General features: G+C 49.6%; 1 protein-coding gene across 1 annotated transcript; it reads right to left on the bottom strand.

The window, feature by feature from the left end:
- Window positions 1–117: 117 nt before the first annotated feature.
- Window positions 118–19,136, bottom strand: LOC133169690 (lymphocyte antigen 75-like). The gene is made up of 68 exons (XM_061302090.1): window positions 18,978–19,136; window positions 17,403–17,614; window positions 17,214–17,326; window positions 16,909–17,030; window positions 16,776–16,838; window positions 16,544–16,699; window positions 16,380–16,459; window positions 15,770–15,884; window positions 15,641–15,691; window positions 14,660–14,871; window positions 14,471–14,583; window positions 14,166–14,287; window positions 14,033–14,095; window positions 13,797–13,952; window positions 13,617–13,708; window positions 13,428–13,542; window positions 13,298–13,348; window positions 13,055–13,222; window positions 12,780–12,884; window positions 12,597–12,707; window positions 12,201–12,409; window positions 12,009–12,121; window positions 11,759–11,880; window positions 11,624–11,686; window positions 11,382–11,543; window positions 11,181–11,269; window positions 10,946–11,066; window positions 10,785–10,820; window positions 10,536–10,703; window positions 10,257–10,376; window positions 10,087–10,188; window positions 9,982–10,017; window positions 9,277–9,497; window positions 9,092–9,204; window positions 8,861–8,982; window positions 8,726–8,788; window positions 8,487–8,642; window positions 8,272–8,360; window positions 7,742–7,862; window positions 7,567–7,602; window positions 7,321–7,488; window positions 7,114–7,233; window positions 6,935–7,045; window positions 6,830–6,865; window positions 6,298–6,518; window positions 6,114–6,226; window positions 5,799–5,920; window positions 5,672–5,734; window positions 5,433–5,588; window positions 5,236–5,324; window positions 4,815–4,935; window positions 4,495–4,530; window positions 4,246–4,413; window positions 4,026–4,145; window positions 3,838–3,948; window positions 3,736–3,768; window positions 3,483–3,668; window positions 3,120–3,266; window positions 2,829–2,963; window positions 2,599–2,759; window positions 2,401–2,524; window positions 2,262–2,316; window positions 2,123–2,183; window positions 1,920–2,053; window positions 1,806–1,849; window positions 1,556–1,729; window positions 1,324–1,478; window positions 118–1,252 (listed from the first exon to the last, which is right to left on the bottom strand). The coding sequence occupies exons 1-68, from the start codon at window positions 19,054–19,056 to the stop codon at window positions 1,145–1,147; spliced, it is 7,833 nt and encodes a 2,610-aa protein (XP_061158074.1). The 5' UTR covers window positions 19,057–19,136; the 3' UTR covers window positions 118–1,144.
- Window positions 19,137–27,947: the final 8,811 nt, after the last annotated feature.

The raw sequence follows: 27,947 nt of genomic DNA, 5'->3' as shown, positions 1-27,947 counted from the left end.
TAAAAAAAAAGTGCCTTTTGTTTTTAAATTTAGCAAATATTTGTGGCAAGGATGAACTGAACAGTCTAGTTGCCACTGTTTTTGAATCAGTCAAAAAATGATGGGGAAAAAAAAAACCTGAATCGTAATCGCTCGCTTTTATTTTGAAATTTTTACAACAACAGTGGAAACCAACATTTTTGTGACAGAAGTGATTGATTAAAATACTGCAATCAGTAATCAAAAATTCAATAACTGGATATAAATCGACATAATATACAGTGAATTGTAGATGCGGTAACGTGGCGTAGAAATAACGACAGTGAAAAACAACATTTTTCTAACAGCAGTGATCGAGTCAAAAACTGCAATCGGTAATCAAAAATGCGATAACTGAATATAAATTGACAGTGAATTATTGATGCTGTAACAGACCACAGAAAATGATGGAAAATACTGGATTACCCTTCCAGAGACATTTCTACAGTCGCAGACATCATTGGCAGTAACATAGCGCTCTAGTGATTCAAAATTCATGATTCGTAATCATACATTCTATAGAAGCTTTTCTTTCAAACAAAAAGCTCCCAAGTCCTGGCTCGCTTTTTAAAGGCAATGAGGACAAGACAACATGACAGGAATAAAAACAAAACCATGAACGATAGCAATAACTGACTTTGGACTTTCATTGCAGCCTCGAGACTATTCTCGTCTCTCCCGTTCTTACGATTGGGCTCTTTGAAAGCACTGGAATTTCTGGACAATGTGTTTTGCTCTTTGAGTCAGTAAATTTACAAAAAGGGAGTCAAAGTTAAGTCAAGCGGGCAAAAAAAACTAAAAAGGACAAACCAAGTAGAGTCGAGTGTTAGTGAACATAGCACGCTCGTTCACATTGCATCTGGACACGACATCTAGTTGGTTGATTACAGCTAAGCTAAATGCTAAAAACACTCAAGATAAGTTCTCTCTCCAGGCCTTCGGATATGTTGTCGGCCTTAGCTAGAGATATTTTTTGTCTTTTTTTGGTTTTGTTACAATGGTGATACTATTTCTTTAGAGCACAGTAGGAAGGGCATTCAATCTTTGTCTTTGATGATGACTTGCTTGCATTGTCAATTTTCTCCATGGGCTCTTGGGCCGTTGGGAACTGACAGCCAGGCGGACTCTACGGCGCCACCAGTGGCTCCGGTGAGGCAATTGGAAAATGCGCTGTGGGCATTTTGCACATGAAGCTGTTGACTTGGGCGCAGGACATTCGCTTCCATCTTCCAGTCTGAAAGAAAACAATCCATTTCAGTGGAGCCCAAAGCTCTTCTTCTTTCCAAAGCTCATTTGAGGACGCACCTGCCGTAACACAGCCACGCAGTGTTTGTCGAGGCCGACGCGCTGGATGGGTTCTCCCGCGGCCCAGTGGGTGAAGGTCACCTCGTGGCGGTCCGACCACACCAACGTGCCGGGAAGCGCCAGGTCGTTCAGTCCGGTCCACATGTCGCTGGTTTCTGATGGGAGGGAACAGAGCTCTCATCCGGTTCTCCGATGTTGACGGGGACTGTTAATTAATGGTCGGGATGCGCACCAAGGTGGGAGACATTTTTCACTGACGCCTGCTCCATCTCACTGCGGATGGACACCAGTTCGGCACCAAGACTACGGCAGACGAGTTGCGCATCATCCCATTTCTTTTTGCCCTCAAATGTTTTGTAGCAGAAACCGGCAAACTCCTCCCAGTCAGGCGCCGCGCATCTGGGCTCTGGAGGCGAGACACCGTGTGAGTTGTCGTCGTCATGACAGTTAGCATGAGATAAACAACTGGTTTTGGAACTCACCCCCGTCCGCAAACGTGTGAGACACACCCAGCGGGTCGTTCAAACTGCAAATAGTAAAGCGCTAATTAGCCGGTGGCTCTTCATGGGACTTTTCCGTGAAGGTCGGCCACTCACTGTCCGGAGGTGATCCCGTTCCCGGTGGAGCCCGTGTAGATTTGCTGTTTGGGAGCTCCCATCACAATACAATCTCCTCCGATGTCGTTCCGGATGACGCCGGCGTGAATGGCGGCCGCGCAGATGTGCGAGTCCTGCATTTACACAAAGTTCCAGTCACAGACAAGACGTCGACCGGTGGGTGGGCTCAGGCAATCCCCTACCTCCGAGTAGACCAATGTTCCAGCGACAAAGTATTTGGCACAGCCCGGTGGACAGTAGAAGCTGGAGAAGGTAGGTGCAAGTTGTGAAATTGACGACTGGCCGTCATGGTCATGAAACATCGTGTCAGGTGTGACTCACGTTATCCAATCGGTGATGCGGAGGCTGTTGAACTTTCTGGCACAGGTGGTCTTATCTGTCGGAAAAAAGGCGAGAGTTTGTGGCATGTTTGGGGTTGTTATTTTGGGCAACCAAAGCGGTCGCGGATTGCGTTGCTCACCTTCATGTGGGCATCCCAAGATGTCGAAGCGGAGGCCAAATTCTGGACGATTCTCCAGCGGCAGGATGCGGACGTACTGAGCGAACCCGGGCGTCTCAAGCAGATGAGTCCCACCGCCGATGAACTAGAAATCGAATGTTTCCTTATTTGTTGTGACAAGATTGGAGGATGAGGTCGCGGTTGACTCCATTGGCTCACCTTCCCGTCCGGGTGTTTGTTCCACTTCTTCTTATCAACGCTCAGTCTCATCTCAAGTGGGATGTCCCAGGAGCGAGTATCGGTGCTATTACAGCCCTGGGTCACGATCGCAGTCACTTTTCTCGTGTAGCCGAGGTTCACCAGGATCCAGCTGCCGAGGGCTGGAGGGGGGCGGACAAAAGAACGCTCAGGAGGAGACCAAAGTGCCAAGCGGTCAATTTTCTACGCACCATTTTTTGACGGCTTCCAGCAGGACTCCCCGTTGAGGCGGGCTTTTTCTGGGGTGGCGTCTTCCATTGAGGAGGAGGCTTTGAAGGAAGAGTCTGCGACGCTGCCGTCGGCGATGCCCAGACTGTCGAGACACACTGAGGACAGCCAAAAGTCATTTGAATTCGGAACGGATGCGTAAAATAAAAATCTGGCCATGGAGCCCCTTGTGGGACTCCTTGCATTATTTTTCCGTGAATGTGAAGAGTCCTAGATTCAGTGCAGAACGGAAGATTGCGAGGCGTGAATCCCACCTTTCTGTTCACAGCTATAGACCATCTGCAGATAGTTGGAGGGGGCAGGGCAGGACTTGTCCTCCAAAACCTCAATGTGGCATTTTTGCTGGCTGTTGCACATTTTCCTGTAGCGAGGGACGATGCCTTCCACTGAGCAGGTGTCCTCTGCAAGTTACAACACATTGGTGAGTATGAGCATTGATGCACTGGAATGAGGAACCAAACGAGCATCTGAACGGTTTGTAAGCATTGCTTCATTTTCATGAAGTTTCGTAGCAGGCCAAAGTTGTTTGGAGACTTTCAGGAGAAAACCAAGCGAAACGCTTCAGAGGTAGGCGGACAAATGCCTTCGTTGGCAAATGGTGGATTCTCAGCTCTTACCGTTTTCCAATGAGTTGTCGTCGTCGAATGAGTGGTCGTTGAATGAGTCGCCGTCCTCCTGGCAAACGTCGTCACTCCGCCGACCGTAAAAAGCGGACTGGATGCTGATGCGGCTTTCCTTCTGACCCTCAGCCTCACACACGAGGTCAGCAGAATGCTTGTTGCAGACAAGGATCTCCTTAAAGCCTGCCAAAGCATCGTCGTGTCATTTTATGTCTCGCCTCCCTTGAAGCCAACATTCAAGGAGACTTACCATCATGAGGCCGCGGCGCTTTTGGCGTGTTTCCTGCAAGACAAAAGAAATAGGAGCGAGTCGGCACGTTGTGAGGATCGGCTGAGCGTCGCCGCGTCTTACCTCGTTTCTTGCACATGTAGCCTCTCTTCTTCTGGCAATTGTCAAACTTCCAGCGCCCGTTGCTTGTGAGTAAGGAAAGACAAGACGCACTAGAGAGGTCGCCGGGATCACCTGGAAGGAGACGACAGATACTCAGCTCCCTTCCTCCGCAACATCGCAGACAAACATCGATTGGGTTTTTGAGCCACCTCCGTCCATGACGACGTAACCCAACGGGGATCCGTCAGTCCACCCGCTGCCGTCTTTCGTGATGTTGTTACTGACGCCCAACCACAGAGAGAGAGCGCTCGGCAGAAAAGTGTCCAGACCTTTGGAGGTAAATGGTCAAATGTGGAACAAGAGATTGAAACAGTGCACGTTGGGGGAATTCAACAGCCCTGATCGCGACCAGACAGACGGACAGCCTACTTTGTATAAATGCCTGTTCTTGTGAGTCGGTGATGCTGAGCAGGTCTCCTCCGCGGCGGAGGCAGTCATCTCGCGCCTCCGTCCAGGCCTTGGCGTGCCAGCGTTGGATCAGGTAGCAGAAGTCGGAGGAGGGTCGGTCCTGCCACCAGCCGCACTTTGCACTCCAGCCTGCAAGCGAGAGTGGAGTCACTTGAGGGCAAACGGGCGACGAGAGACCACCGCACGTCGACTGCCGAGTGGGACGCCCACCTGCCAGCGGAGTAAGAAGAAAGTCTCGGACCTTGGCTGCAAGGAAAAGAGAGGACACATTAGCACTCTTAGCTTTGCGTTGAAATGTAAAGTGCTTTTCAAATTTATTTATTTATTTATTTATTTATTTATTTATTTATTTATTTATTTATTTATTTATTTATTTATTTATTTATTATTTATTTATTTATTTATTTATTTATTTATTTATTTATTTATTTATTTATTTTCATTACCTATTTATTTATTATTGTCGTTATTATATTTATTATTATTATTATTATTGAGAAGTGCAAAGTAAGTGGCCGTCATTTGCTGACCTTTTTTACAGATGAATGGCCGAGCATTGGTGCAGGGCCGGTCCTCAAGTTGTCCAGTCTGCGACAAGGAAGCGCAGTCTCCACGTCCTGCCGGCCTGTCTGGGACCCACTCGATCTTGCCCTGCGGACGACATGCCAGACGTGACTTTGGCGCGTTTGGTCTCGCTCGCCACCACCGCATTTGCTCCAAAATGATGTCCTTTTTTCCTCCCACTAATCAACCCTTTCCAAGAGTATGACTTGAATTCATTGGACAATTTCCATCCACTTAAATCACAACTTGAGTTTCAGACTCAATTTTATATTCTCAGAAATGAGCGACCTGGCTGTTGTCCTCACTTGGACTTTTTGCCCTCTGATATGACACCTTCATTCTGGGCCAGTGACAACTTTTGCAGACTGCTCTAAACGTTTTGCTTACTGTAGGTGTTGCGTCGCTCCACTCAAAGTTGCCCTCGTTCTTCTTGAGTCCCACCCAAGATTGGAATCCTCCTACATATGGCGCGTGAGCTGGAGGAAATCACAAAACGCGAGAAGAGCATTCAAACGTGTCAGACGTTGGGAAACGCTTGGGGGGGGGGCGATAGCTGGCATCGGTAGTTTGACCCCGGCGCTCACCAGCCAAGAATTTTCCCTCGTCCGATGAGAGGACACTGGCCAGGTGACCCTTCCATATTCCGCAGAATGTCTCGGCCCCCTCCCAAGTTCGCATCACCCCCTCAAAGTGATAGCAAGAGCCCTTGTACAGGAAGTCGCCAGTGTCGCAGTAGGAAGCTGAAGCCGGCAAGAAACATGGATTACAAAACCACAAGGAGACCCTGCAGGTGTGAAAAGAAAGAAGCGTCGCTGCCACTCACTCTCCACTCGATGGTAGCCCAATCCGTAGTCTTTGTAGGAACACAGCCGACCCACCGGGCAGGCTGCAAGAGGACGACGTGATTGCATCCTATCACCGCCAACAATACAACGGTCGTGCACACTTACCATCGGGCGACCTCTCGCACATGTACGGTAAGGAGGATCCGCACGATCCATGTCTCCACTTGCCAGGCTGACTGCTGTCGTGCACACCTTGGTTGACGTAGGCGCAGGAACCAACGCTGGCACTGTCGGGAGAAGTGGGAGGAAATGAGACACACATCTGAGCTACGGTCCAAGTCGGAGGCTTTTCCCATCTTTCTCGGCAAAAGACAATTTTACGTCGATACACGTGCTCACCCAAATTTCGCAAATGGGTTCCATCATCTCGCCATGTGCCCTGACTGACAATGAAAGGACGCAAAGAGGTGACCTTCTTACCTCCCGTCTTGACGCGAGTCCCTGTTGGTGTAGGTCGGCGTCACACCGGTGTCGGACCAAGTCAGCAGTTTTTCTCCTGCTTCGGAAAACTGACACCAGGCCTCGTCGCAGTTCTACAGAGTCCAAAGCCGCTGTCAATGGCGTAGCAATAGCTAGCCAAGGGCCGCTAGCGCTTTGGTCTTACCAGATTGGAGAGTCCGATCCAGAAGGGCTTGTCGCCCATTTGCTTCTTCACAAAGCTTTCCTCGTAAGACGAGGTGATGGAGACAAGGTTGCCGCCCTCCCAGACGCAGTCGTAACGGGCCCCCAGCCACCCGTTGGTTTTCTCCATCTTCTTGTAGCACTTGGAGCCGTGAGAACTCCATCCGTTGACTGTGTCACATGGTGACTGACGATCGGCTAATACTGATGAAACAGCAAAATTGTCTTTGTCAATTTTCAGCTTTTTGTGAAAAACACAAATTCAGCAAACAGACAAGAATGCAGTCGGCCGAAGTCAGCTTTTGCCAATGGGATCATATCGCAAATGGACTAGTCACCCATGGTGTAGTCACCATTAAATCGCAACATAGCTCAAGCGCGAGCAGCTGATCTTGCATCACCCTCATTAGCTTACAGCCTCAATTCTTTACGCTAGGAAAATAAAAAAAGAAGACAAGCGTCGTCATGTCATTTTTGTCTCCCGTCGTTTGAAGTCACCCTTCAAGGAGACGTACCGTCATGAGGCTGCTGCGGCGCTTTTGGAATGTTTCCTGCAAGACAAAAGCCAAAGAAGCGAGTCAGCACATTGTGAGAATCGGCCGAGCGTCGCCGCGTCTTACCTCGTTTCTTGCAGATGTAGCCTCCCTTCTTCCGGCAATCGTCAAACTTCCAGCGGCCGTTGCTTGTGAGCAAGGAAAGACAGGACGCACCAGAGAGGTCACCGGGGTCATCTGGAAGGAGACGACAGATGCTCAGCTCCATTTTTCGCAGACAAACATTGATTGGGTTTTTGAGCCACCTCTGTCCATGGCGATGTAAACGAACGGAGATCCGTCAATCCACTTGCTGCCGTCTTTGGTGACGTTGTTGTCGACGCCCAACCACAGAGAGGGAGCGCTCGGCAGCAAAGTGTGCAGACCTTTGGAGGTAAATGGTCAAATGAGTTTGAAACAGTCCACGTTGGGGGAATTCAACAGCTCTGATTGCGACCGGACAGACAGCCTACTCTGTATGAAGGCCTGTTCATGTGAGTCGGCGATACTGAGCAGGTCTCCTCCGCGGCGAAGGCAGTCGTCTCGCGCCTCCTCCCAAGTCTTGGTGGGCTTGCGTTGAATCAGGTAGCAGAAGTCGGAGGAGGGTCGCTCCAGCCACCAGCCGCACTTTGCACTCCGGCCTGCAAGCGAGAGTTGAGTCACTTGAGGGCAAACGGGCGACAAAAGAACACACGTCGACTGGCGGGTCTAACGCCCACCTGGCGGCGGAGGAAGAAGAAAGTCGTGGACCTTGGCTGCAAGGAAGGAAAAGAGAGGACTCATTAGCACTCTTCGATTTGCCTTAAAAGGTAAAGTGCATTATATATCAAAGGTATGATTATGATGATGAGAGAGCACGTGGAAGTGTGAAGTGAGTGGTCGTCATTTGCTGACCTTTTTTACAGATGAATGGCTGAATATTGGTGCACGGCCAGTCCTCAAGTTTTCCAGTCTGCGACAAGGCAACGCAGTCACCCCGTCCGGCCGGCCTGTTTGGAACCCACTCGATCTTGCCCTGCGGACGACACGCCAGACGTGACTTTGGCGCGTTTGGTCTCGCTCGCCACCACCGTATTTGCTCCAAAATGATGAGTCCTTTTTTCCTCCCACGAATCAACCCTTTCCCACAGTATGACTTGAATTCATTGGACAATTTCAATCCACTTAAATCACAACTTGAGTTTCAGACTCATTTATTCTCAGAAATGAGCGACTTTGACTTGTGAAAATCTGCATTTTAATCATACATGATTTATTTTTTCACTTCATTTAATTTTATTCTCATAACTTCACAACTTTGTCCTTGTTAATGCCCCATCTCATTAACACCTTGAATGTTTATCTCTTCTTGGAACATGACGGGCATTCTTGCCAAAGTCGAACTTTTGACTACTTTTGTAGGCTGCTCTAAACGTTTGGCTTACTGCAGGTGTTGCGTCGCTCCACTCAAAGTTGCCATTGTTCTTCTTGAGTCCCACCCAAGATTGCAATCCTCCTACATTTGCCGCGTGAGCTTGAGGAAATCACAAAAAGCGAGAAGAGCATTCAAACGTGTCAGACATTGGGAAACGCTGGTGTGTGTGTGGGGGGGGGGGGGGGTGGCGATAGCTGGCATCGGCAGTTTGACCCGGGCGCTCACCAGCCAAGAATTTGCCCTCGTCCCATGAGAGGACGCTGGCCAGGTGACCTTTCCATTCTTGGCAGAACTTCTCAGCATCCTTCCAAGTGCGCTCCATCCTCCCAAAGTGATAGCAAGAGCCCTTGTACAAGAAGTCGCCAGGGTCGCAGTAGGAAGCTGAAGCCGGCAAGAAACATGGATTACAAAACTACAAGGGGACGCTGCAGGTGTGAAAAGAAAGAAGCGTCGCTGCCACTCACTCTCCTCTCGACTGTAGCCCAATCCGTAGTCTTTGTAGGAACACATCTGTCCCTCCGTGCAGGCTGCAGGAGGACGACGTGATTGCATTTTTTCCTCCTTTCAGCGTTAACATCGACACGGACGTGCACACTTACCGTCGGGCGACCGCTTGCACATGTACGCCAGTGAGGATCCGCACGAGCCATGTCTCCACTTGCCAGGCTGACTGAAGGAGTGCACACCTTGGTTGACGTACGCGCAGGCCTCAATGTTGGAGCTGCGGAGAAAAGTCATAAAAAAAAACATACATACCCGAGAAACGGTTTTCCCTTCTTTCTCTGTGCCCCGCCTGACAATGAAAGGACGCATAGAGGTGACCTTCTTACCTTCCGTCTTGACGTGAGTCCCTGTTGGCGTAGGCCGGGGTCACACCGGTGTCGGACCAAGTCAGCTTCTTTTCCCCCTCTTCAAAAAACTGACACCAGTCCTTGTTGCAGTCCTGCCGAAACCAATCCCGGTTGTCAGTCAACTACCGGTAGTGAGCCAACAGCAGCCTGCGCTTGCGTCTCACCAGATTGGAGAGTCCGATCCAGAAGGGCTTGTCGCCCATTTGCTTCTTCACAAAGCTTTCCTCGTAGATTGAGGAGATGGAGACCAGGTCGCCGCCCTCCCAGAGGCAGTCGTGACGAGCCCCAAGCCACCCGTTGGCTTTCTCCATCTTCTTGTAGCACTTGGAGGCGTGAGGATTCCATCCGTTGCTTATGTCACATGTTGCCTTAGGATCGGTCAATACTGATAAAACAGCAAAGTTGCCTTGGTCAATTTTCAACGTTTGGTGAAAAGCAGGAATTCAGCAAACAGGTAACAATGCAGTCGGTCGACCCAATTCAGTTTTTGCCAAATTGCGTCGCCTGCTTGACTGGCAATCCACGACTGACAAGTCTTTAGAAGGACACGGGCATTGAAGGCTATTAGCCTGAAAAATTACAGTCACAATAGTAGATAAACAAGGCCAGTTTTTTTCAGAAGAAAATCATCAACCTGGTTTCAAGATACTGAATGATCTCAAAGAACCAACTCGGGCTGCCACAAATGATTATTTAGCTCATGGTCTAGTCACCCATGCTATAGCCACTATTGAACGGCGAGCAGCTGATCTTGCATAACCTTCGTTCGCTTACAACCTGAATTCTTTACGCTAGGAAAATAAAAAAAGAAGAAGAGCGTCGTCATGTCATTTTTGTCTCGTTTGAAGTCACCGTTCAAGGAGACGTACCGTCATGAGGCTGCTGCGGCGGTTCTAGAATGTTTCCTGCAAGACAAAAGCCAAAGAAGCGAGTCAGCACGTTGTGAGAATCGGCCGGGCGTCGCCGCGTCTTACCTCTTTTCTTGCAGATGTAGCCTGTCTTCTTCCGGCAATCGTCAAACTTCCAGCGGCCGTTGCTTGTGAGCAGGGAAAGACAGGACGCACCAGAGGGGTCACCTGGAAGGAGACGACAGATGCTCAGCTCCATTCCTCGCAGACCAACATCGATTGGGTTTTCGAGCCACCTTCGTCCATGACGGCGTAACCCAACGGGGATCCGTCAGTCCACCCGCTGCCGTCTTTCGTGATGTTGTTGTTGATGCCCAACCACAGAGAGGGAGCGCTCGGCAGAAAAGCGTACAGACCTTTGGAGGTAAATGGTCAAATGAGTTTGAAACAGTCCACGTTGAAGGAATTCAACAGCTCTGATTGTGACCGGACAGACAGACGGACGGACGGACGGACGGACGGACGGACGGACAGACGGCCGGCCGGCCGACCAGACAGCCAGTTGGCCAGCCTACTTTGTATGAAGGCCTGTTCACTTGAGTCGGCGATACTGAGCAGGTCGCCTCCGTGCCGAAGGCAGTCGTCTCGCGCCTCCTTCCAGGCCTTGGTTGGCCTGTGTTGGATCAGGTAGCAGAAGTCGGAGGAGGGTCGGTCCTGCCACCAGCCGCACTTTTCACTCTGGCCTGCAAGTCAGAGTGGAGTCACTTGAGGGCAAACGGGCGACGAGAGACCACCGCACGCCGACTGCCGAGTGGGACGCCCACCTGCCGGCGGAGGAAGAAGAAAGTCTTGGACCTTGGCTGCAAGAAAGGAAAAGAGAGGACATATTAGCACTCTTCGATTTGCCTTAAATTGTAAAGTGCATTATATATCAAAGGTATGATTATGATGATGAGAGAGCATGTGGTCATCATCACTTGATGACCTTTTTTACAGATGAAAGACAGAATATCGGTGCAGGGCCAGTCCTCAAGTTTTCCAGTCAGCGACAAGGCAGCGCAGTCACCCCGTCCAATCGGCCCGTGTGGGACCCACTCGATGTTGCCCTGCGGACGACACGCCAGATCAATATTTTCTCACACTAGATGTATCCTTTTTGATGTATCCTTCATTCTGGACCAGTGACAACTTTTGCAGACGGATCCAAACGTTTGGCTTACTGCAGGTGTTGCGTCGCTCCACTCAAACATTATGTCGTGTTTCTTGAGTCCCACCCAGGATTGCAATCCTTCTTTGTAGGGCATGTGACCTTGAGGAAATCAGAAAACGCAACTGAGCACAAGACGAGCATCCAAACTTGACAGATGTTGTGAAGTGCTGTGAGACGATTGCCGGCATCAGCGGTTTGTTTTGAACCTCACCAGCCAAGAATTTGACTTCGTCCAGTGAGTGGACGCTGGCCAGGTGACCTTCCGATTCTCGGCAGAACTTCTCGGCGTCCTCCCAAGTTCGTTTCTTCTCCCAAAAGTGATAGCAAGAGCCCTTGTACAGGAAGTCGCCAGGGTCGCAGAAGGAAGCTGAAGCTGCCGAGAAACACGGATTACAAAACCCCAAGGGGACGCTGCAGGTGTGAAAAGAAAGAAGAGGCGTTGCTGCCACTCACTCTCCACTCGATTGTAGCCGAATCCGTAGTCTTTGTAGGAACACAGCCGTCCCACCGGGCAGTCTGCAGGAGGACGACGCAATTGCATTTTTGCCTCCTTTCAGCGTCAACATGACAATGGGGGTTCAGACTTACCGTCGGGCGACCGCTTGCACATGTACGGCAAGGAGGATCCGCACGAGCCATGTCTCCACTTGCCAGGCTGACTGGAGGAGTGCACACCTTGGTTGACGTACGCGCAAGAACCAACGCTGGCACTATCGGGAGAAGACACACACATGACAAATTTGGAGGCTTTTCCTTGCTTTTTCCTTGACACGTGTGCGCTCTCAAATTTTGCAAACGGGTTCCATAATCTCGCAAAAAGGTGACATGAGCTACTTACCTTCCGTCTTGACCTGAGCGCCAGTTGACGTAGTTCAGCGTCACAGCGGTGTTAGACCAAGTCAGCCTCTTTTGTCCCGCTTCAAAAAACTGACACCAGGTCTTGTCGCAGTTCTGGAGAGTTCAAACCCGTCCGTCGTCAGTGGCGTAACAACAGCGAGCCAACAGACGCTTGCTTGCGCTTGCGTCTCACCAGATTGGAGAGTCCGATCCAGAAGGGCTTGTCGCCCATTTGCTCCGTCACAAAGCTTTGCTCGTAGGGCGAGGTGATGGAGACCAGGTCGCCGCCCTCCCAGACGCAGTCGTAGCGAGCCCCCAGCCAACCGTTGGTGGTCTCCATCTTCTTGTAGCAGTTGGAGCCGAAGCGACGCCACCCTTTGTTTGTTTCACATGTCTGAACGACTGAGGACAGACGGACACATTTTGGGATTATTCTGACGTCACAGCGCCACGTTTTTTGCATTCTTCAGCAAAATTAAGATATGCGACAAACAAGGGGACCACGACTGCATCAATACCGACATCAGACAAAAATCACTTTGGTCTAATGACACGCGTTGGGGAGAATGGACCGAGCACCTTATCTTACCTCGTCTCTTGCAGACGTAGCCGCGCTTCTTCTCGCAATCGCCGACTTCCCGGCCGCCCTCGACACCGAGTAAGGCGTTGCAGCGTCGGCCGGAGGGGTCACTGGGGTTACCTGGAAGGGGACGGCAGATGCTCAGCGCTCCTTCACGGAAATGGACATTTTCCGGCCAGGTTTTCGACCCACCTGCGGCGGCCAACTGGACGGAATTGGGTGAGGATTGGGCCGACTGCTCGCTGCCGTCTTCAACCGTGGTGTCCAACCACACAGAGGAAGCCTTTGGCAGGAGACCTTTGGGTCAAAGGTAAACACTGTTGAAACATCTCACAGGTGCGTGTGCGAAACGCTTAACCGTAATGAAGCGCGGATGACGTCTGGCTCGTGTCCTTGTCGCTGGGGGCCACAAGCTTTTCTTTGCAACGTCGTCTTTCATCAAGCACATTACGCGGTGGACAGCCTACCTTGGATGAAGGCGTGTTCCTGCGAGTCGGCGAAGCCGAGCAGGTTGCCGCTGAGGCGGGCGCACTTGTCTCGCGCCTCCTTCCAGGTCTTGGTGGGCTTGGAGTTGATCAGGTAGCAGAAGTCGTTGGCGGGGTTTTCCTGCCACCAGCCGCACTTTGCGCTCTCGCCTGCAAGCGAGACTCGGGTCACTTGAGAGCAAATGGTATTTTGCATGTGGGCTGCAGGGTGGGACGCCCGCCCACCTGATGCTGATGTCGGCGTCAGAAGAAGCGGAAGGAATTCTCTGGCCTTGCCTGCAAGGATGTGAGAGGGATCAAACATGAGAGCGCGCCTAGAAGACAAAGGGCAAATGAGAGGTCGTGACTTTCGGACCTTTTCGACAGATGGATGGACGAAGGTCATTGCATTGGGTCAGGTGAGTGTTGCCATCAAATGCCAATTTGGAGCACTCAGATGATCTGTCTGAATTATACCACGGGACATCATTCTGCGGAGGGAGGACACAGCGCCAATTGACAACTTTTTGGACTTCAACCTGTTGCACACAGGTAGGTCACTTACTGGACATGATGTGTCGCTCCACTCAAAGTTGCCATTGTTCTTCCTGAGTCCCAACCAAGCCAACCATCCTTGTCCATCTCGTCGCACGTGAGCTTGAGGAAAGCGGAACAAAGACTTGTTGTGAAACATTGCGGCTCGATTGCTGGACTGCTCACTCATTTTGCCTTGGCGCTCGCTCACCAAACAAAAATTGTCCGACAACCAGTGAGTGGAGGCTGGCCAGGTGACCTCCCTTGTTCTTGCAGAAACGCTCAGCCTCTTGCCAGGTCTTACGTCTCCCCTCAAAATGGTAACAAGAGTCCTTGTACAGGAACTCGCCAGCGTCGCAGAAAGAAGCTGAAACCCAAGAGAAACTCATGAGACAACCACAACGAGACGCTGCGGGTGGAGAAAGAAGAAGCGTTGCTGCCACTCACTCTCAACTCGATTGTAACGGTAACCCAAGTCTTTGTAGGAACACGGCCATCCGTCCGGGCAGTCTGCAGGAGGACGACGTGATTGCAATTTTCCTCCTTTCAGCATCAACATCCCAAGAAGAGACAGACTCACCGTCGGGCGACCACTCGCACATGTACGCCAAGGAGGATTGGCACGAGCCATGTCTCCACTTTCCAGGCTGACTGTAGAGGTCCACACCTTGGTTGACGTAGGCGCAGGACTCAACGTTTAAGCTGTCGCGGAAAAGTGGGGGAAAATGAGACACACGACAAGCCAAATTGGAGTTGATTTTCCTCTTTTCGGATCAAAAGAAAACAAAAGCTGTTTTTGAACCTGCTCACACATTTTTGGAAAGGGTTCCAAAATGTTCCTGTGCATCTTGCCGGACACAGAACGCAAAGAGGTGACCTTCTTACCTTCCCTTTTGACGCGTGTCCCAATTGGTGTAGTCCGGCGTCATACTGGTGCTGGACCAAGTCAGCTCCTTTGCTCCCGCATCCAAAAACTGACACCATTCGTCTTTGCAGTTCTGCCGAAACCAATTCCGGTTGTCAGTCAACTGCCGGTAGCTCGCCAACAGCCGCTAGCTAGCACTTTGGTCTTACCAGGTTGGAGAGCCCAATCCAGAAGGGCCGGTCGCCCATCTGCCGCTTCACAAAGTCTTCCTCGTCCGTGGAGGTGATGGAAACAAGGTCGCCGCCCTCCCAGAGGCAGTCGTGACGAGCCCCCAGCCAACCGTTGGTTGTGTCCATCTTCTTGTAACAGTGGGAGCCGTGAAGAGTCCATCCCATTTTTGCGTCACACTTCTTGATTGTTCCTGATGAAACAGCAATGTCGCCTTGGTCATTTGTCAGCGTTTGGTGAAAAACACAAATTGAGCAGACAGGCAAGAAGGAAGTCGGCCGAATTCCCTTTTGGCCAAATTGCGTCACCTGCATGACAATAATACAATAGGAGATCAATCAACTGGACCTTAAGCCTTGCACAGAGGCTGAGATCAACCGGAGTCAAATTGCCTGTTTGCCGTGCACAACGTTGGTCAATAAAGCCATTTCTGATTCTGGAATCATCTATCCACAAAAAATCGACAAGGCCCTTTTTGTTTTTTCTCACGATAATCATCAACCATTTTGAAGATGTTTTTTTTTCATTTGTTTTTTCTTTTTCGTGTGTCAAATGTTCACATAACCCAATTGATTACATGTGGATAAGTAGTAGTATTATTTGGATGAGTGAAAGGCAATTCATTTGGAAGCAGTTGTGCGGCCTTGGAACCCCCCCGCCACCCTCCCTTTGCTTTTCCTCCCCGGCCTCTGCTGTCCCCCCCCCTGGCGGGCGGGCCGTAGGAGAGAGAGGGCTGCTCTTCTGACACGCACGCACGAAGAACCAACGAAAGAACCCCGACACGACACGACACCACCCTCAGCAGCAAATCGACATCACGTGACAATAAGGGCGCCGCAGTGCCCATCCAACCAATTTGAGATGAAAGTGACTGAGCTAGGAAACGGGCCATTTTTTCTTTCTTGAGAGTGCTTGTGCGGCTCCACGTGTATTGCGCCCTGAGCGGTCGCCCAAGCTCCCACCTGATGCTGATGTCGTCACCGGAAGATGCCGGAATAAATCTCTGGCCTTGCCTGTAGGGATGTGAGAGGATCTAATATGAGAGAGCAACCAGAAGACAAAGGGCAAATGAGAGGTCGCGACTTTCTGACCTTTTTGACAGATGGGCTGCCGAACCCCACTGCAAGGAAACGTGTAAACTTGACCATCATAAAACAATTGGGCGCAGTCACGATGTTTGCCATTTGGATGCCACGGGACGTCATTCTGCGGAGGAATGACACAGCGGGTGGGCGTGACTTGAGCGTGTTAGGTGTTGCAGCTGCTCAGATGACTTTCCAGCAAATCCCTTCAAAGTCACTTTATTGATTCAAATCTCTCCAATTCATTTTCATAACCTCTTTCTCATGATCAGAATTGTTGCCATATTCAGACTGGAACTTTTCAATGAACAAATGTTTCCCTGGAAAATGAAAGGTGCACTGCGATTCTACTGATCACTTCATTGGTTTTTCCATCTAAACGATAATTTGAATCCTCATCAAATGAAAAAACCCGTTTGTCTTGTAACACGACTCAAGGCAAGTCAAATTCAAATCAAACCATTTGACAGGCAGAGCATTCTTGTCAGATTTGTCCTCCTAATTCAGCACAACTTTGTTCTGCTCAAATGACACTTTTTAACCTTTGCCCTCTAACATGACGGCTTCATTCTGGGAGAAAGTTTTTTGGACCTGGATCTGTTGCACACTTGTCACTTACTGTGGTTGATCTGTCGCTCCACTCATATTTGCCATTGTTCCTCTTGAGTCCCAGCCAATTCCAACTTTCTTGCGCGTGAGCTTGAGGAGAGCAGAACAAAGACTTGTTGTGAAACATTGCGGCTCGATTGCTGGCCTGCTCATTCTGCCTTGGTGCTCGCTCACCAGCCAAAAATTCTCCGTCAACCTGTGAGTGGACGCTGGCCAGGTGACCTCCCTTGTTCTTGCAGAAATCCTCAGCCGGTTGCCAGGTTGACCGGGGCCCCTCAAAATAGTAACAAGAGTCCTTGTACAGGAAGTGGCCAGAGTCGCAGAAGGAAGCTGAAACCCAAAAGAACCTCGTTAGAAAAGCACAAAAAGATGGTGCGGTGTGAAAAGAAGCGCCGCTGCCACTTACTCTCCAGTTGATAGTAAATGGAAGCAGATGCTTTGCGGGAACAGGTACGTCCATTCGAGCAGGCTGCGGAAAGATGACGTAATTGCGCTTTTCTTCTTTCAGCGTCAACATTACAACGGGGGTTCAGACTTACTGTCGAGCGGCCGCTCGCACATGTACGCCAAGGAGGATCGGCACGAGCCATGTCTCCACTTTCCACGCTGACTGTAGTAGTACGCGCCTTGGTTGACGTAGGCGCAGGACTCAACGTTGGAGCTGTCGCAGAAAGGTGGGGGAAAGTGAGACACACGACAAGCCAAATTGGAGTTGACTTTCCTCTTGTCGGATCAAAAGAAAACAAAAGCTGTTTTTGAACCTGCTCACACATTTTTGGAAAGGGTTCCAAAATGTTCCTGTGCATCTTGCCGGACACAGAACGCAAAGAGGTGACCTTCTTACCTTCCCTTTTGACGCGTGTTCCAATTGGTGTAGTCCGGCGTCATACTGGTCTTGGACCAAGTCAGCTCCTTTTCTCCCGCTTCAAAAAACCAACACCCCTCGTCGTTGCAGTTCTGCCGAAACCAATTGCGGTTGTCAGTCAACTACCAGTAGCTAGCCAACAGCCGCTAGCTAGCACTTTGGTCTTACCAGATTGGAGAGCCCGATCCAGAACGGCTTGTCGCCCATCTGCCCCTTCACAAAGTCTTGCTCGTTCTTGTCGGTGAAGGAGACAAGGTCGGCGCCCTCTAAGACGCAGTCGTAACGAGCCCCCAGCCAACCGTTGGTGGTCTCCATCTTCTTGTAGCAGTGGGAGCCGTGATGAGTCCATCCGTTGTCTGTGTCACATGTCTTGATTGTTCCTGATGAAAGAGCAAAGTCGCCTTGGTCATTTGTCAGCGTTTGGTGAAAAACACAAAATGAGCAGACAGACAAGACGGAAGTCGGCCGAATTCACTTTTTGCCAAATTGCGTCACTTGCATGACTGACTTGGGCATTAAAGGCCAATTAGCCTGAGAGCATAAACATGGCTTTTTTTTTTCTTGAGATGATCATCAAACATTTTTAAGATGCTGAATAATTTCAGGGACTGTTGCCATGTCTAAAAAGGGAGGAGATTCAGTCCACTTGTTACATTGTGACCTTTGGACAGAGAAAAGTTTGTTTTTTTACTCAAGTACTGCCCACGTCAAAAAGGTCCACATCCGACTTTTTTTATTTTTATTTTCATCTATCGCCAAAAGATACGTTTGCATTCTATGCAAAGGAAGACGTCTTGACGAGTCACGCCTCTTTTTTAACACAGGTGCCGAACAATTCAGGCGTACTGTTTTTTCTGGTAGTTACAAAAAAAAGATTTCGTGGCCAGTTACAAGGGTTTTTTTCAAATTGCGTCACCTGCATGATTGACAATAATATGAAATAAACAAACTAAAATAATATATTCACCCAAAAAATCAACAAGACACATTTTTGTCACGAGATAACAGTACACATGTCGAAAAACGGAGTAAATTCAGTCCACTTCGCTTATTTCCAAGACAGTATGTGAGGAGAAAATCGGAGTTTGCCTTTCCAACAAAGTGATACAAAGTTTTGTCCTCACTGGGGCTCTTTTACTCCCCAAACATATTTGATACATGTCTATGTTGAGGGCTTGCTGTACATCATCCTCCCTGAGATATTGGGCTTCTCGCATGTTCATATTTGACAATTACAATCATTTTCTTCTGCTCTGTCACTTGAGTTAAGGAATCATTTTAAGATCCGTTTCCTCGCAAACTGCTTTCTCTCGAGTTGCCGTGCGCATTTGGGCGAGGGAGGGGGGAGTGGGGTTGGAATGCGACATTGTGTCTTGCAATCAATGTCAGCTTGGCATAAAAACAGGTAAAAAAAAAAAAAAAGACTCTGCTCTCAGAACGCAAAACACAAAGTTTACGTGCACAAGAACAAGCGCTGTTACGTCCATTTGAAAAGAACTCCATTTGGGTCCAAAGGGTGGACCAAATTTGGGTTGAAAATCAAGCCAAACTCTTTTGCGCATGAACAGTCCATTTTGTACAAAAACTCCTCAAATGCCAAAACGCCCCATAGTTGAGACCAATTCACCCAGCTTCCTAAGTCGGTCCAATTTTGAACCCGGCGGCGGATCTGCACTGCCATCCGAACCACACACGTTCTTCTAAAGTTATCATTAAGTTGTACATTTTGGGCGATGGACTCACCCTCTGCGCAGCTGTACAACATCCATACAACGCAAGACAGCAGAACCAGCGCCAGGCGCGCGGCCGGTGGGGTCTTCATGGCCTCGAGGCTATTGAACGCAGAAATCTCGGTGTGGTGCACGCACTCGTTCCGCTCGAAACAAGGACAGCCGCCCGCTCGACAGGCGCTCGCTCGCTCGCTCGCTCACTCGCTCGGCTGCGGCTGCTGCGGCTGCTTTGGCTGCTGCTCGGCCCCCACCTTCGCGAGTAACGCACCCTTGGAAGAGCGCGTTCCCGCGGAGACGCTCTGTACGTGTGCGCGTCTTTGAGCGATGGAACGCGATATCATTTTGGCCACCTTTGTCCAGACTTTGGACACCACTTTGATTTTATTCGCTATGGGAAAGAGGTGAAGCAAGCAAAAAAGGGGGACAACCTTTGGGGTCACCTCAACCTACGTTCGTTTTAAAGTGAAGCCAAGTCATGTGCAATGTTCCCTCTAAGCTGTGCGCGTGCGCAATCGCGCACTGCCCGCACATTCTCAGCCAGAGGTGTAGCCAAGCCGGGGCGAGCCGGGGCGCCCCGGTTGAAAAAAATCGAGCTTTTTCGATTCTTCATTTTCATGCCGTTTTTTTTTCTTTCGCGAATGTGCTTGCGCTATGCTATGTGCGCGATGTTATCCATTCACCGTTTGCCTCCCGGACCCGGATGTTGTTTTAGGGCTAGGAGCCTCTGTTTGGCAGTCTCCAGTGCTTCAGGTACGTTCATCTGGCTGTAATGCTTGGGTGTTGGTTTCTTGATTGCACTTTTCTGGATCTCTGATAGTTGGCTCACGTCTCTCCGCACTGTCTTGATCTTAGCCTCCAACCTTCTTTTCCATGGTGGGTCTTGTATCTCATGCTTGATATTGCTCTTGTAACCAAGCATCTCCAGGATCACTGTTGCTGAAGTGTATATCAACTCATTTGTTTCAGTGATGGTGGTTGTAGGGTTTGCTCTCAGTGCTGCATTCAGATCTTCAACCAGACTTTCTGGTGGTGCTTCACTTAGCCTTTGTAGTTGGCGTCGGGGTTGGCCGCTGTTCATTCGAGTCATGATCTTATCCTTCAGGTCAGTTGCTGTCTTGTTCAGGCTTGCATATCCTCTTGGAGCTGTGTGCCCAATTTCTTGGGCAGTTGATATTGACCCCTCTCTGACCGGGAATTCGGGTTCCCATTTGTCTTGGCATCTGTGTTGTACCTCGTCAATCTCAAGTTGTGAAATCAATTGTCGTTTCTGGATATTGGAGCACTGAGTTACTAGTTGTTTAGCAGTTAGTGTTGAGTGTGGATATCGCTCCTTCCATTGCTCCCACATTCTCTTCATGTACCCCCTCTGACTTGGTTTACTGGAGTAGTAGCACTCCAACAGTGTTAGGTTCTCACATCTCGCCCATTTCCGCCTTGTTCCAGTAGCCCACTTTACATCTAGGCGTTCTGGTTCCCCAACGCCTGACGCAGACCTTGTTTGACCGGGCGACGTCTGAGCCGGCATCTCATTTGATTCTTTATCTATCATCATGTTTATGAGGTAGGCGATATCGTCAAGGGTCTTGCCCACAGACCCACACTGGATGATGGTATGGCTCCGCCCCGACCAGGTCTCGAACCCGGGTCCCGCTGGTTGATAGTCTGGCGACTATCCTACTGAGCTATCCAGCCGACATATATATATATATATATATATATATTTTTTGTCCCAATGATCGTCACACACGCAGGGAGGCAATCGGTCCCATTTTTATAGTCTTTGGTATGGTCTTAACGAGGCTGGATGTAATTGTTTTTGTTGGCGTTGATTTCTCCGACTGCCTGTAAAGGCACCACCGCGATCAGTGCGGACGTGAAAAAGGCGGCTCTGTATGGGAGAGACGTTGAAGAGGGATAAAAACACCCTTGGAAACCAAAACTTGCCCCTCGTCGTGACTCGGAGCCGCAACAAATGTTTCGGATTTGTGTAGGGTACATTGTGACAGCTAACGAGCAGGTGATCGAGCAAGCGTCTGATGCGAGAGCATTGCGGACGTATGGGGCGTGTTTGAAGTGAACAGCAGACGAAAGGAACAAGGCAAAGTGTTGTGAAATAAAATATTACCTGTAATACGCATTTTGTTATTTGCTGATTGAAACTGCTAATTAAACTGTGAATTGAAACAACTCTCGCTCCTTATATAGCTGACGTGTCTTGCGCATCCGTTCTGCGCATCGGATCCATAGTGCGCATGCGCAGTCGCACTGCCTCCGTATGACGTCCGGTCCGCGATGGAGATTAAAAACCAAACAATATTTGACAATAACACACCATCAAGGATTGCACCATCGCATCAAACGATGTGTCGTCAATTATGAATTTTACTGACTAAGTGTGTTGGGTAGGATGGCTGAATGCGATGCGCGATCGACAACAAACAAGAAGAAAGGTGATTTCAAGTTTTATTTCGAGGGAGATTTGTCTTGTCTCGTCCCCAGTTTTGCTATGTGTGTAGGTTGCCATAGTTTCTGTTCGCGTCACCCCTCCCTTCCTGTGTCACCTCAATCAATGTAACGTGTTTTGTATTTAAGTCCTGTCTGCCCCTTGCTCACCGTCGGATCATTGCATGTGTTACTGTCATGATGTCTGTTTGGTTTCTGTTCCTGTCTTTGGTAATGTCACCCTGTCTTTTTGTTCCACGTCTTCGTCGGTCAGTCCTGTTGTTGGTTTTGTTGTACCATGATTTTCTTAAAAAAATAAAAATAAAAAAAAAATTGTACCCATGTATAATGCGCACCCCAGATTTTAGGACAATAAATTTGTTAAATTTCGCGCATTATACACGGAAAAAAACGGTATGTCGGTGGCCGACCGTCCCGGTATGAATAATTATACTAAAACAGCTGGAGTGAAGATCACGAGTGTGCTCCTCAGTGGTATAGATAGCTATTTCATGGCCTCCACAGGAACAAGTGGTCAGACTAACAACTGGCTCCTTATGACTGAACAAGCCGCGAAGATGGGTAACACCAGTTGCGTCGTGTGTATGGGACCAAGACCCCTTTTAAAAATTATACCTGCAAACGTTGTTCCAAAGTGTGCTGTTGTTTTAATGTTGAACTCATCCATACCACCTACTCATGATTGTTTTATATGGGATAGGATTTATCCTGTTTCTTCCATGACGAAATATAAACCCCTTTTTTCTTCCACTGTAGCTAAGGGTAATTTTATGTGCATCAAGCTACCTGGTACCGGTGTGAAGCTGGCTGCTCTAGCTGCACCAATGTGTGCTTCTCTGATAAATGTTACTGCCCCTTTTTCGCCCATTGCTCATAGTGATATTTGGTTTTGGTGTAATAGTAACAAACTTTATGATAGGTTGCCTTTGAATAGCTCTAGAGTTTGCGCGTTGGTGACCCTTTTGCTTCCTGTTCAATTGATACCCATGACTCCTTATGATCTGGGATCTTTTGTAAGTCTATGGTACCCAAATTGTGGTTAAGAACGAAGCGCCGAATGGCAGGGCGCGACAGATCTAACATACATAGATGCCATTGGTGTTCCTAGAGGAGTACCGGATGAGTATAAGCTTGTGAACCCAAGACGCACGTTAACAAAAATCCGACAAGTCCGAGTCAGACGAACACGTAGACCAAGCATCGTCAGCAGGTGGCACCACCGCCCAGTCCTCCTCCTCAACAGTGGCATCACGAGATGCCGACCCGGGGGCCGGCACGGGAACCAAATGGGTCTCCTCCAGACGACTTCGAGCAGGAAGCCGGTCAGACCGTAACGCCTCGCCCGCCGGAGTAGAACCCGGCTGCGGACGTTGCAACGGCAGCCGAGTAGGAGCCCGGGCCACAGGCTGCGGCTGACGACGAGACCGGGCTCGCGGCCGCTGCCTACGGGTTGAAGAAGCGGAGGGCCGAGAAGCAAGGGCACGGGCCGGAGTCAAAGAGTGGGTCTGGAGCAGGGACTCGTGACAGGTGGTAGGGGGCAAGCAAACCGTTCCCAAACGGATCCCTGTTAGGCGGGTGCCTGTTAGAATAATTAGTTTTGCTGAAGCGCTGGTCGGCCTGAAACCGGAGGTCACATATCTTCGCTCAAGTCAACATATGTGCCAGCTAGCCTTGGGGAGTCCTTATACTCCCTTCCTTGTCTTATCTGTGAGAGGCCCTCACTAGTTAGGAACAGAACATCTTTGTTCTTTCTCTGTTAATTGTTTTTGTCCGAGACAGTTTTTAGTTATCCCATATTTACTCAATGTTTGTTTAAGTAGACTTCATGCAAGTTATCTCACATCTACTTAACGTTTGTTGGAGTGCATGCACGAGGGGTATCTGATTATTTACTCATTATTATTATTGTATGAAATGTAGCAAGAAAGTCTAGAGCATTGTTTTACAGAGACACGGCATCCAGGTTTGGAGATTGCAGCCGGGAACGAGGCTGCCAACCATCTAAGAACAGACTCTGCATTCCTGGGGTCACAGATCGGCCAAGGCCATGCGGCCTCGCACCACACAACATTATTAGCTAGCTGAACAGCGTTGCTACAGTCACACTCTCCCCTCCCTTTAGTGTAGCAACGCCTCTTGTAACCAGGGCAACCCAATATAAAAAGAGGAGATGACGGTAGGGTAGGTCAGAATTGGTGGAGGACTGTGAACTGGGCCTTCTACCTCACCCCCGCAGTACAGGCAAAGCCTATCTCTGAGGCGCCTACTACGCTCCTTTGCCGAGAGAGAGGTGCGTCCTATCTCCATCGGTTCCGGCCAGCCGGGCTGGGTGGGAGGAGTAGTAAAGGTGCGCTGACAGGGTCCCTGGCGGACGACAGGTCAGGCGGGAAAACAGGTGCTTTCCCTGACACCCGAGGTGTCGGGCTGATGTCACGGCGACGGGGTGGGTGGAGTCACCCTCCTCTTCTCGCGTCCCCTTGACTGGATCCGCAGATCCACCCATGCGGCCAGGTCCATGGCCTCTTCAAGGGTCTGAGGGCGCTCGTAGGACACCATCTCGTCCTTGATATATTCCGCGAGTCCGTGGAGGAAGGTGCCGACGAGAGCCGGGGTGTTCCAGTCGCTACGACGCGCCACCGTCTGGAACTGGATGGCGTACTAAGCGACGGATCTGCTGCCTTGGTGCACCATGATGAGTTCCTTGCATGCGTCTTCCGAGGCGGAGCCCAAGTCAAACACACGCAAGATCTCAGCTCCGAAGGCGTCGAACGACCCACAGGCGGGTCCTTGCCGCTCATATTCTGCCGTTCCCCACAGCCATGCCTCGCCCGTCAGGTGAGTAAGTACAAAACCCATCTTGGCTGGTTCCGTGGCAAACGTAACGGGCTGGAGGTTAAACAAGACACGGCAGTTTGTCAAAAAGGCCCGGACGTACTTGGGATCACCGTCGAACTTCGCGAGGTTGCTGAGTCTGGGCTCCGGGACGTCCACGAGCTGCCTGGGCGCCGGGGCAGGACGGGGCGTGGACATAACGGTGGGCTGATCGGCGGGGCTGAGTGGAACGGTCGTGGACAGGGCTCGTGCAGATTGGGTCGCAGCAGCCAGAGGAGCTAAGTCTTTGAGGGCCTTGAGAGCTTCTACCAGTTCTTGGTGGAGCTGATGGTGCTGCAGGAGCTGGTGTTGCTCCTGCTGGACGATCCTCGTTAATGCCGCTATCGCCTCTGTGATCTTGCTAAGCTCCCACTCCGTGTGGGTCAGGCGGTCCAGGACCGAGGGACCGTGCGCTGGTAGCATATTTGGTCAGTTCGTTCTGTCACGGAACAGAGACAGGGCTACCAAGTGCAGCACGATCCTTTATTGAAAAAGGGGGAAAGGGGAAGCGGAACGCTGGACCTGCGGTCTGGCTGACACACAATAGGACTATGCAGTTAACAGTAGCTCCTTTGTGCAAGCGCGCCTCCCCTCCAAAACTAGCTGGGTCAGCTGCTTTATAGTACAGCTTTTGCAGATAACTGTCACGCCCCATTGTGAGATGCGGATTGACGCAAAACAGAGTGTGACACAGCTAATAAAGTATACAGGTATGATATTTTTGATAGAATAAACACAGAAAACAATCACTTTTGTTGGTCACAGTTTATTACAAAAAATTCAGATAGTTTAAAAAAAAAAAAGTATAAAGCACACAGTAAAAAATAGAAAAACAGTAATAAAAAAATGTACATAGTAAGACAAAAAATAGAAGTTTTTTCTAAGCTTTACCACAACATATGAATGAAAATAACAGACAGTGGTATTTTGGCTTCAATTAGGGTTTTAAGCCCCCTTAACCAAGTAGTTATGTCAGCTGGCAAATGGTTTTTAATATAATCTAGAAACAATGTGAGATCGACAGCCAGCTGCGCCCATGTTTTCCTTACAGCATTTCCCATTCTCTCTTCCCGAAAGTTCTGAATAATAGCCCGATCTCGCTCTTGCTCAACACCACAGTATTACTGGATTCTTGTTTTACACAGCGCAGTCTAGCAAAGATCTTGTTCTCATGCGCGAAGTCGTGTAAAATGACAGCAGCCGTGTTGCGTAAGGTTTTAAGAGGAGCAGATGTGCTAAAATAAAAAAGCATGGTCGATAACGTGTGGAGAAAATTATCATTGCAAAGCTCTGCCGTTACAGTCTCATAGTTTGCGTAAAAATAAAAGCAGCGATTCTCGATAAACAAACACGTATGGTGAAGCTGGCTGAGATCATCGAGCGCACACCCGTCACACATCATCTTGGCATGTTGTATTAAAGCATCATACAACAAATAAGCTATCATTAATTTCACCTGTACGTAATCCTCAACCACCAGCCATGTAAGGGGTTCGACACTCATGGTGTAAATATCTTGATGGATTTCGAGTCGTGCAGGTGTGGATGTCAGCGGCGGAATGTTACCCTCATCGAGGGGGAAAGGGTAGTCTGCCAGAACTGTATTGTCCAACAGCGTCAGGAGATCGATGTAGCTTTCATCAACCACCATGGCTAACGGCTCAGGAGCGAGTATGTGTGCAATATCAGCGCTAGATAAGTACGGCAAGTCCAAACTCACACACGTGTCATCGAGCAGGCGCAGGGCTGGATTTGAAGACCCTTGATCATGTTGCTCCACCTCTTTTGGTAGGTGGGTCTCGTCCCCCGCCGGACCCGCGGATGGCGCTGATGGACCCGCAGATGTCGTTGGTAGACTCTCTACCACAGGGGTCACCAAACTACGGCCCGCGGGCCGGATACGGCCCGCGGGACCGTTTAATCTGGCCCGCCAACCCTGAACAAATTGTATTATTAAATTTTTTTTTTTGGTCATTTTGCCTGCAATGACTGCGTTTCCCCAGTAGATGGGGAAGCGCTCGCCTGCGCATTTACTACCGGAAGCCGTGTCAGAAAGCTCGGTGCACACTCACAAGTGCGTGTACGGACATGGCGCACTCGCGCTCTATTTGTATCAGTCCCGAATTTAGAGCGTGGGCTGTGACGACAGCATTCTTGTAATTTGCGCGCTGAGCTTTCAGATGCAGTTTTGCGCTAAAGCCACCCACAAACCTTCCCCTGGAATCCTTCCGTTAAAATGTCGCCCAAGTAAAGCAGTGCCGAGCGTTTAAAAGAGTTGCCAATTTGGCTCGACGTACGCGACGTGACGTTCAGCCACATGAACGTCAACATCTACCCGTCACAGATCGAGGTAAACGGACCAACACCTCGGATCTCGCCTAAGAATTGCCACAACAAATTTTACTCCAGACTATGACGCACTATCAAACTTTAACAAAAAAGACAGCAGTGTCTACAAGCCTACTGGAACCTACAAAAGGATTATAAGGAAGGAACACAAGAACTTTAAGAGACTGCTCATATGTGTCAGAGAGGTTCTGCTCTGACAACTGAGCTGAACTTTTATCTGTTAAGATTGTGCATGGCACAACAGAAAGTTAATGTTCCATGTTTTTTTTTCTATGAAGAACCCAGAGAGAGTTATTTAGTTATTTATTTCCTGTTTTTTCTGTGAAGAACTCAGAGAGGGTTTAGTTATTATTTATTTCATTAATAGTGTTATTATTTGTTTCCTGACTTTTTTTCTGTAAAGAACCTGGAAAGGGTTATTAAATAACCGTTATTTGGTTATGTGTGGCTTTCTGGAAAACAATAATTTTTTTAAGCTCCCCTACGATCGGCACACTTTTTCTGTTACAAACTGCCACCGGCCCGCCATCAGAGAAGGGAAAGGTTATGTGGCCCTCACAGGAAAAAGTTTGGGGACCCCTGCTCTACCAGCTCGAAGGTTTCCTCATTCTCCGAACCGGTAGATGGCGTTACCTCGAAGGTTGACGGGGCTCCGAAGAGGCGAGCAAATCGTTGTCTGTAGCCGGACGGTGAGCGGAGTTGCGGAGTTGTGATGAAGGCGATATCTGCGTGGTTTGTCTGGGCGGTAGAATCGTCGAGGATGGACCATACGTCAGCTGGCTGTGGCTCCGACCCATACGGCGGGAGGAACTCAAAGATCTTTGACGGCGTCTGGACCTCAGCCGTCGCGTTTGCTTGTGGAAATCTGGTGATGTTTCTCTCTGCAGCAGATTGGACCAAAGTGTGACCGTACAGTCTGCACACCTCTTGAGAGTTTCTCTCCTGGTCCGTTCTCCACAAGTGGAAAGCTCGGTAAAAGGCGTCTGGCAGATCTTTTTTGGGCCATCTTCCTGTTGATCTCTTTTTCTGGCTTCAGGTGCGAGTTGGCTTCAGGTCTGAGAGGTCGACTCTAGAAACGGGGCCTCTCTTATGCACTTTTCCTTTGTTATTGTTATGCAAATGAGCTTTTTGTAAATGGGGTGGGGGTTGGAGCGGGTGTCGTGGGGGGAGGTGCTGCAGGTGTCTGTCTATTATTATGCAAATGAGGGGATGCTGCAGGTGTCTGTCTATTGTTTTGCAAATGATGCAGGGGGGTGCAGTGTCACTAAGATAACACTAGAGGGCGGCATTCGCATAGGGA

The sequence above is a fragment of the Syngnathus typhle genome, linkage group LG16 (assembly GCF_033458585.1).
Source record: "Syngnathus typhle isolate RoL2023-S1 ecotype Sweden linkage group LG16, RoL_Styp_1.0, whole genome shotgun sequence".
NCBI classification, from domain to species: domain Eukaryota; kingdom Metazoa; phylum Chordata; class Actinopteri; order Syngnathiformes; family Syngnathidae; genus Syngnathus; species Syngnathus typhle.
The sequence above is the reverse complement of the archived record's forward strand: the minus strand, read 5'-3'. Positions and strand labels throughout refer to the sequence as shown.

Excerpts from the sequence above, each read along its gene's own strand:
- LOC133169690 (XM_061302090.1), bottom strand. The coding sequence starts at position 19,056 with ATGAAGACCCCACCGGCCGCGCGCCTGGCGCTGGTTCTGCTGTCTTGC. Across the intron at positions 10,821-10,945 it reads GTCTTTCATCTGTAAAAAAG|CCAAGGTCCAAGACTTTCTT; the intron begins GTCATCAAGTGA and ends CCTTTCTTGCAG. Across the intron at positions 7,863-8,271 it reads GGAGCGACGCAACACCTGCA|GGCAAGATCGAGTGGGTTCC; the intron begins GTAAGCCAAACG and ends TGTCGTCCGCAG.